General features: G+C 30.0%; 1 protein-coding gene across 1 annotated transcript; it reads right to left on the bottom strand.

The window, feature by feature from the left end:
- Positions 1-3,050: 3,050 nt before the first annotated feature.
- Positions 3,051-7,110, bottom strand: LOC130802988 (uncharacterized). The gene is made up of 3 exons (XM_057667127.1): positions 6,703-7,110; positions 5,865-6,248; positions 3,051-4,301 (listed from the first exon to the last, which is right to left on the bottom strand). Exons 1-3 carry the CDS (start codon positions 6,976-6,978, stop codon positions 3,678-3,680), a joined length of 1,284 nt encoding a protein of 427 aa, XP_057523110.1. The 5' UTR covers positions 6,979-7,110; the 3' UTR covers positions 3,051-3,677.
- Positions 7,111-10,102: the final 2,992 nt, after the last annotated feature.

Genomic DNA, 10,102 nt, shown 5'->3' on the forward strand with positions numbered 1-10,102 from the left:
CACTCTAATTGTTTGCAATCAACTGTCAAAACAACAATGGTATTTGCGCTCACATACAAGCTCTCACTCTCTCCAATAGTTCAACAGCTTAATTTGAGATTGCATGTACTTCAGTCCTCATGCATTTTCTCTGACCCTTAAAGCCTCCATTATAGGTCCAAAGAGCCGAAAGAATCCAACTTTGTATTCGGCTATTCGCTGATCTCTATGCATGCAAAATGAAAAACCGAAAGTCTAACACAGTTTACTCGCAACCAAAGTAGTTGCTTGTCCAAGCAAGTGAACTGCTTGCCAAAGCACTCATCTTGCTCGTCCGAGAAAGCTTCTCCCTTGCTTTTGCCTTAGTTCTACGCAGTCTCGCTGGGACACTGCCTCATGCTGCACAATTTGCTCGTCCGATCATAGCTCCAACAAGGCAACTGCCTTCTTACCTTCCGTAAGCTCGCATTCGCAACGTGCAAAATCATGTCAAGCAACACTATTCTAGCACCAAACTTCTTCCAATATTATCAGTAATCATCAACAGTCAACACACTGCCTAAATAAACTGTGAGCTTTGGCACTATTACTAAATGCTTGTAGTATTTTGAAGGATGACAATTACCATATATGATGCCTCAAAGAATTCTGGGATAACGAATATATATAAATAAAAATACCAGTAATATTAGCTGTCTCCACAATCTGGCATTATCTTCATTTCAGGCTTTCAGCTCTTCGTCTTCCTCTCTAGACATCAGAGACTATAATTTCATGTACGTCAAACCAGCCTTCTATGTCACCTTAATTACTAAAGTTCACCAAATTATTTCCATCCTCGTCTTCTCAATAGGCATATTAGGTGCAACAGTGTGCAACGGTGCAAAACATTATACACAAACAATCCCAATATCAAAAGAAAAATATAGGAAACAAGACTAAAGATCCATGCCTAAATACAGGAAAAATACAGGAACACTGAATTTTGCATTCTATGTTATACATTAATCAAATGTTCAAATCAGTACATTATGAAACTCAAACAATGCTCATACCTCTCGAAGTAAGATAAAAATTACAAAACAACGGTATAAGAATAACAAAATTTAAGCAAGGAATCGGGCAAATTCAATCTTATAATAGCAACTAGATGTAATATTTCTATTTGCAGTTATCAAACAACAAGAAAACGATGGATTCAAACTTCATAAAAGTAATTTAAACAATCAAAGTAGCATCTAACACAAAAATCAAAGGAAATTGTTCTAACCTAACTAGTTTTGATCTCAATTCTTAATCATTTGCCTTCCTTAATGTTCCATTCTTCACGAGAAAGAAAAAAATCGGCGTCTTTTATCAGCCAATTACGGCATAGAAGGCAGCGGTTACGTAATGGAGTTTTTAGGTCATCGGCAAGAAGTGATCTCCGTTGGGCTGCCCCCGGCGGTTACAAAGTTTATTACGGATTAATTTAATATATAGTGTTTGGAAACAACAAAGTATTTCGATTTAAATTATTAATTTCAATTATGAAATTATAAATGAAGAATTTGAGAATAATAAGTTTTAGATAGTCATTTTAAGATTTTTAACTTTAACTACTTTAATAATTATGGTTGAATTTAATTTGAAAATTTTGATTTGTCAAACAATAAATTTGAACTAATTTTAAATTTTCAAATGAAATCATGGTTTTCAAATATGTCATAAAACAAATTTACATTGATTAAAATAATAAGCTAATTACATTCTTAAAATTTAGTTTTTTTAAAAAAATTACAATATTTATGTTTTTTTAATTATAGACATTAAAATATCAACGTTTGTCGCATTCAATGAAATACATGATTTCATCCATTTAACCTAGCTTAAACTTATAACCATTAAAATAGTCGAAATTTTGTTATTTAGCTTGAAGGTTCTTATAGTTGGCTCTTTTTTTTTTTTTTCTTATTTAGATGGAATGTAGGTACGCAATTGAGAATTAGGTCCTTTTGTGTATTAATACTTTATTAGTTTTTGAAGTCTACTTTATCGACTCTTTATGTATTTTTTTATTCTTAATTATCACTGTATAATTAAGCTCATCTACAAGATTTAAGTCAATCTATCTATGATTCTCAATAAAAGTTTTATATATAAGCGTTGGAATGACTTATAGTTAATTGAATAAGATGAAATAAGCTTAGTAAATAATATATGTTTTATAAAATAAATATAACTTAAGTCTATTCTAAATATTGATTTGGGTTAGGTTTGTAGTTTTTCATAAAAATCATACAAGATTATTTTTACTTTGGTAGTTTATTTCTATCTAAATCCAAATGACATTTAAAATCAAAGTGTTTTTCAATTTGAATTAGAAACGGTTTAAACCGTAATTTGAATTCGAAAATCAAACTAGTAAAACAATAATTAAAAATCATAGTGTTAAAAGTAAGGTTCAAAAAATGAAATTTGAATTTTTGAATAAGGCTTATAAGAATGCTTAAGTTTTTTAGGCGATACGCATAGTAAAGTCTTGACTGCATAATGAATTGCACAAGATTTGCACGACTATTTTGAATGATCTCTTTTTCTATCGCCTCCTATAGTTGTGCAAATCCAAATCGCAAAATCTTGTGTGAGATGGTATCTCTAATGGGCTCTCTATCGATGGACTAAGTAGCTCAACTAATATAATTATTAGATAGATTTTCGTGCCAAGTACGATTTATAAATTATTTAATTTAAAATTTATAATCATATATATATATATAATTAAGTTATTATATAACTCCTTAATTATATTGAAACTATAGATATACAAAATAATTTTATTGAAAGTATATTTTTACATGAATAACTAATATTTCTTCCGATAATTATCCATTGTAATTAAAAGATACTAAATATCTTAATTGTTTGTATTTGGTAAAAAATTAGTAAATAAGATATAGTTTTAAAATGTTTTGTAACTAATTAATTAAACTAATCTAATTAGAAAGATATTATATGATATGTTAAAAATTTTTTTGTCTAATTAGAACTTGAAAAGAGCGGAAAATTTTTTACTCTAAAGTCAACACGTGTCCTAATTGTTTCTGCATTAGTACAATTCAAATTTACAAGATATCAAGATTTAGCACATGTCAAAAAAATATGCACTTTCTCAACTAGTAATAAAAACATTCCATTACAATTGTGAACCAAATAGAGTTTATATAGTCGCAAATTGGATGGTATAAACTCCAAGGGGCCATGACTTGCCTAAACACAAGCCCAGATAAGGCCCGCCCCTATGTATCGAAAACCATAAGTACTTGCGTCGCATAATAGCTACAGTCATAGTGTTTATGTACAGCCATGACTAGCACGGTCACACATTGCAGAATATCTATACATGTGGTGCTCGTCTTGAGCTGAGCAATCCTAATGCCCGTTAACTGGGCATGGTTGTACATTACACTTCTCTAGTAACAGTTAACGAAATAGATCGACTTTCCTGCTAGATCATACTCCGAAACAGCATCAAAGTTCCATTTCGGTGAAGGACTGCGTATCATGATACTTCCTGTTTCGTCTAGCCTGGCTGGGGTCTCTGGTTAGGTATCGATTTTTTCTGCTATAATCTTCCCGGTAATTTATATATAACACTTGAAAAATTGTTCTTGATATGTACAAGGTGCATAAAACTGATGTTTAGGATTCAGGAAATCCTAATTGAAATTCTCCGAATGATGATCATCGACTGCAGTAACCTTAGCGGTGCTAATCTTCGTGTTAAGAGTCACCTTGGGAAGGTCTTGTGATTTAATTGCGGGTTTAATGTTGTTTGGCTCAACCGCATTGAAGCCTTCATCGTCTTTCTTCAAGTCTGCGGGAGGTAAGAAACAGTCGGTGGACAAACCCTTAATGTTGAAGTCGACTTCTTCAATAGACCAGATCTCTTCCATACGCGTCCTGGAATGGCTCTCGGAGTCTTCTCCGTATCTAAACAATGAAACTGAAGTTTTACCGGAATGTGCGATGTTAACACCGTCTATTGTTTGGTAGTCTTGGATTTGGGACTCCATGGTGGTCTCCCAGAAGATGCTATCACACTTTGATGTCTTTATTCTTAGAAGGTGAGAGTCTTCTAGTTGAACAAGAAGCCCTGTTCTTTGGCTAAAGTAGCCCCAAACTGTGTGGCGGATTATCTCTACATTGCCGCTGCTCCTCGCTTCTAGTGTTGATGGATTCGCTTCTAGCTTCAGCACAAAGCAATCCTCGTCGTTTACTAGTTTCTCACCGATGCAGATAGCGTTGGTGAATAGGCTTGCTGTCAGTCGTGGATCAAGACCCTGCAAAGGAATTTTTCATAACCAATCATTTCAAAGATGGCTTATTAAATTACGTGCACTTTATAGTTGCTACCAATGGTCAATCAGAAACAACTGCTTTGTTATCACTAACAAGGATCAATTTGTATACATTCAACCCCACGAACCATAGCCACTTAATTGCATCGGAATAATTAAAGCGTTTATGACATCTTTCTTCACCTTGAAATAAAAGTTTTACACAAGTTTCAATAACTTCAAAGACAAAAATTCGCTTTTTTGATAGATTTGTTTTAGTTCATGTAACTAGCCTTATATGTTTGATAATAAGACGATCACAACTATATCGAGCATGTTCGCCTCAACCTAGCATTTACTCATCTTCTAAAATGGCTCATAAACATGTTAAATACAATCATTGTCCAAGTTTTCATTGATTAAAAGATTAAAGATAATTCTAAGATAAATTAAAACTTAAATTCAACTCTCATAACATGAACAAGACTACTCAACTTCATGAATTAGACCAGTCAACAACCATTTTTCAAAAGGGAAGAAAAATGCTGTTTGTTGGGGAATAAAGAAATACCAACTGTATTGGGGTCTTAGTTCTTAAAGTCAAAAGGAAGCCCAAAGTTCAAGTTCACCACCTATCCCACCGGATGAAAATTAACAGCCCACTAACCAAGAAAGCAAAATTAGGAAGACAATAACTTTATAACTTGCTAAAGAAAAAGAGAAGCTAACATGATCTTTTGGCAGGTCATATTTACAATTAGACATAATCCATGTTTTCTAAAGGAAATTGGTAGTTAGAAATGGAGCCACTAAACACAGCATCATTATGTGTCATAATGACATTTTTAATAAAGGATTAGATGATATCAATCTTAACGTAATCATTAAATAGTTCATCATCTAGACATTACAAAATAAATAAAATCATGACAATCATTGTCAATCACCACAATGCATATATAGAATTCACAAATCAAAGCATGTTATCACATAATAATAAAGATTATCTTTTTGGAAAATCAAACTCATACTAGTAAGAAATGTTCTATTGTAAAATACTACAAATGTTGAAAACATTATTTTTACCAAAAAGAGCACAAATAAAGAGTCAAACAACATTTTATTATCCTAAAGTCAGAATTATCAAACCAGTAACCCGCACAAGTCGGAGTCCGGAAAAGAGGGTAGCAGATAGATCATATACGTGCACCTGCGCACTCTAACAATTTACTACCCCATTTCCATCAAACTCTCCCTCTTAAGTGAATTTTGAGGATCTTAACAAAGTGATTGCTATAGACCGTAATAATACCAAACAATAACAATTCCAAAACTTCAATCCTAAGAGAATGAGATTGGAATATATGAACCAATAGCTCAGTCCTCTTGGTCGTTTACAATAACTCTCTACCATTGGCTCATTATAATACAAAACCAAAACATTATAATTTTATAAATCTTTAGCTCCATCAACAACTATCCATCAAACAACCATGGTAAATTCATCTCAAAATCAAAATCTAAACTTGAGAAAATCAAAATCTACAAGTTGGAGTGTAAGTATACCTGCAATGAACGTCGGAGAGGTCGTGGTGGGCCACGAGAGGCATGAGAATTGTGCCAAGGTGTTTGCCTCCAAGCAACTTTCCCATCACTTCCAGCACTAATCTTAGTCCCTGAAACCACCAGTTCTAAACACCATAAATCTGGCTTCTTTTGCCACAAAACAAATCCACCTACTTCACCACCATGCTTTAGTCCTTTAACCTTGACCACTTTAGTGTTATCCCCTTTTGGATTATTCACAGATAACCCTTCACCAGCACTGAATTCTGAAGCCATCATCCTCACTTTTCCCATTGCATACATGCTATCAATCGAATTCAAAGCATGCTCGCCTCCCATGGCAGCAATGTACTGATGAATAATGTATTTCGCCATTGAAGATTCCTGTGGATCAATTCATCAAACACATAGTGTTAATTTACAAACAAATTAATCCAATAAAGAATATTAATGACAATTGATAGACCCATCAATCCTAGAAAAAAAAATCATAAAAAGAAAAAGAAACAAGATTCATTTAAGCATTTCATCAAATAATTTGAGTGTACTAAGAGCCACATAATGTAAGTTTACAAACCCATGCCAGTTGAAAATCCCATCAATGTAAGAGAGAAAGTTCATCAAAAATAAAAACAAAAATTTATTTATGAACTTCATTAAACAGTTTGAAGGCAATGAAAAACCATATAATGTAAGTTTACAACCCATCAATACAAAAAACAAGAATATCAAAAACAAAAGTAAAAGCATTCATATACGCACTACATCAAACAGTTTGAAGGCAATGAAAAACCCAAAAAAATCCAGAAAACTAATTACTGGGTTTTATGAAACTTACAATAGGGTGATCTTTGATACACTTATTAGCTTTATGATCAGAAGGAACAGGAAGAGGGATCAAAGGAGCACCAATAACACCAAGAAGAAGCTGAATTTGAGAGTTTCTATCAGAAAAAGGGAAAGTAGTAGGAGCTCTACCAGGGTTAGTTTTCATCCAGGATTTCATATTAGGCCATTTATTTTTAGCAGAAGGAAACATTTCTTCAGGAATTGGGACTTCAAGAACTGTTTCAAGTCCATCTTCTTTATCAAAATTGGGGCAAAGCGTCCTCATAGCAACACCAAAAAAACAAAGAAAAACAGAGAAGGAGAAGAAGAAGAAAAAAACAGGGCAGAAAAAAGAGTGAGTTTAAGGGAAATTGGAAAAGAGAAGGAATTGTATAAAAGAAAGGGAAGAAATTGGGAGTGAAAGCGATGGGATTTATTAACGTGCAAACAGTGAACTAAAATAATTCGTGAATGCACGCCTGCCTCTCTTCGACTTTTTTTTTTTTTTTTTTTTTTTTTAATTACTTTAAGACAGTAGTTGATTTTTTATATTTAATAAGTGCTCATGTTAATATTATAAAAAATTATCACTTTAAAATTATATAAGTAATCAATTTGATATTAAAAATATATATTGAAGCAGCCTAACAAAAATAATCTCAATATAAAATTATGTCTAATTTAAAAATTTATATTTTTTATTACATCTGACTGAAAAAAAATATAAATACATAAAAATTAAACTGATTATCTTTTGTAAAATGTATTACTTCTTTTAAAATGAGAAAAGAACATATTTCCTTCATCTTTTAATTGTGAATTTGTGATTGCATAATCTTTTAATTTCTCCTAAAATTAAAAAAATCGCAGATATATATATTTATATAGGAAAATATTAAAATATTTTAAAAACATCTTCTGATTGAGAGATCTAGTGTACATAAGATCATGGTAGGTAGGGACACGTGTCGATGATTGATTGAGAATGATGTGGAATAATACTAGTAATTAAAAAATATCAATTTTAAATTACTCCTTCTGTTATAAATTATAATATACACTCTTGTGTTGCTAATGAGGTGCCGATTTGTTTGCTAATTAGAATACAAAAAATAAATTAAATAAAAAATATAAACATTAATTATATCACATAATATAACATAATAGTAACGCATTAAAATAAATTATGTTATTTTTATTTGTTATTTTGTTTCCTAACTTAGTCACATAACATATTATTATTATTCTCATTAATTAATGTTCGATAGCTTTTGCTTAATATTACTTTTGTTTTGTTATTAAAAAATTTGTTTCACTTTTCTTTTATAGAAATTGTAAGCATATTAGATTTATACTTATTGATATTTTATAATATAATGAATTTAGCACATAGGCCGCTTTTGATAGGCAAAAGTCGACCATTGTCCACGATTGTCGAATCTTAAAAATAACTACTTTAAAAATATATAGTATTCCATATAATAGAGCATTTGGCCTATAAATTATAATTTTATTTTTTACTTATGTATAAATGCTGCTAATCTTATTACTAATATAACAAAATTAATTTAGACTTCCTCTCTATAATCTATTTTAAAAAGACATATTAAATTATTTTGCATTTTTATGATTAAAGTTACAAAATGATATCTTGGATGAATTTTAATCATTATTTTAGTACTAGGAATAATATATTATTATTATAAAGATGAGTTATTATTATAACGCTACAATACGAATTTTCTTATAATTTGTTAGTAAATTAAAGGATAAAAGATGAATAATAATAGGCTTAATTGAGAAAAGTAACATGGAAAAATTGCTGCTTGATTGACGCCTTGACAGCAATTGACTGTATGTGCAAGTTGGAGAAGCGGTAGAATGCAAGACATGGACTATTGTTCGAACCATCATATTAAATCATATTATCATTTTTATTTTTCGCTTATGATTTATTTAGATTAATTTGATAATTTATTTGTGATTTTTAAGGATAATGTTTAATCATATTGAACTATATATAATTTTTTCGTTTCTTAGAATTTATTCCAATTAATAAGAAAAAAACTCTCACTTAAAATGGTGAATGAAAAACTAAAAACGGATTGAATAGTATAATCTAATTAGATGGTGATTAGTAGGGCTAATGCAAACAACGTTGACTAGATAATTCGAAAAGGTAATTAAATAAAAGAATTTCCCCTTAAAACATTAAATTTCAATGGTCAATATGAATTAGAGCTTTTGATCATTTATAAAATAAAAAAATGATCTTTTTTGATTGTAAAAATTAATGTGTTCATTTGGAAGTAGTCAAAGAGTTCATATATATTTTGGGTTGGTTTTACACTTTTCATATGGTCAATTATTTTTACTTTATAGCTCATCCAAATGCATTAAAATTGATTATCAAAGTAAACTCATGGACCATGGTGTTCAATTTGTTGATAACGAACTAATTAATTTTATGTTTGTTCTTAATTGAAAAGTTGGGATTGTTGATGTATAAATATGGGGCTTAATCACATGATTTATTTTGGTAGATACTATAAGATTTTAATATTACTCCTATTATGTAGAGGGTAGGATCCAAGAAATAGGACTAAATCATCTAATATGAATATATATATATATATATATATATATATATATATATATATATATATATATATATATATATATATATATATATATAAATTAGTATATAAAAGTTAATCTTTATAGCATGATTCTTAATAAAGATTGTTTTACAGGGTTGACCGAAAAAATAGGAGGACTATATAAAAATCAATTTCAAAACCTTGTCTGAGGAAGACGGTACTTGTTCCAAGTGAGATAAGATACGATTTTCAATTGAGAGTTCCTTTAGTGTAGTCTACCACAATACAGAACCACACATATTAGTAGCCCTTCTAATAATATACTTTCTCAATTATTTTTTAGTTGCACGCAAATCAAATTTTTCACAGTTCATCATTCTATGATATTTACATATTTCAATTATTATATGAGAAATCATAGTCATATGAGATATTGTTTTATTCTTCTCGTTGCTTATTTTCATAATATCAAATTTTATAAATTATAGTTGTGTATAACTCAATACGACAAAGACATTGAAATGCGTAAAAAATGGTTGAGTGCAAGTAAAAGTCTTTTAACTAAAATTTGTATGTATACAATTAGGAGTATATATTAGAAAAGAAGTAATAAAAGATATCTTATGAAGAAAAATAGCTTAGTATCACATTATTGCTAATTATAATAAGCCATAACTTATCATCTTCAAAACATAATTTAGCTTAAATATACAAAAAAAGATAACCAAAACATTAAGGAATTCTATAATATAATTACTTTACTTAAGTTATACTAAAACATTCTTAGATATATATCCATTGAAATAATTA

This window comes from Amaranthus tricolor, chromosome 16 (genome assembly GCF_026212465.1).
Source record: "Amaranthus tricolor cultivar Red isolate AtriRed21 chromosome 16, ASM2621246v1, whole genome shotgun sequence".
Classification (NCBI taxonomy): Eukaryota; Viridiplantae; Streptophyta; class Magnoliopsida; order Caryophyllales; family Amaranthaceae; genus Amaranthus; species Amaranthus tricolor.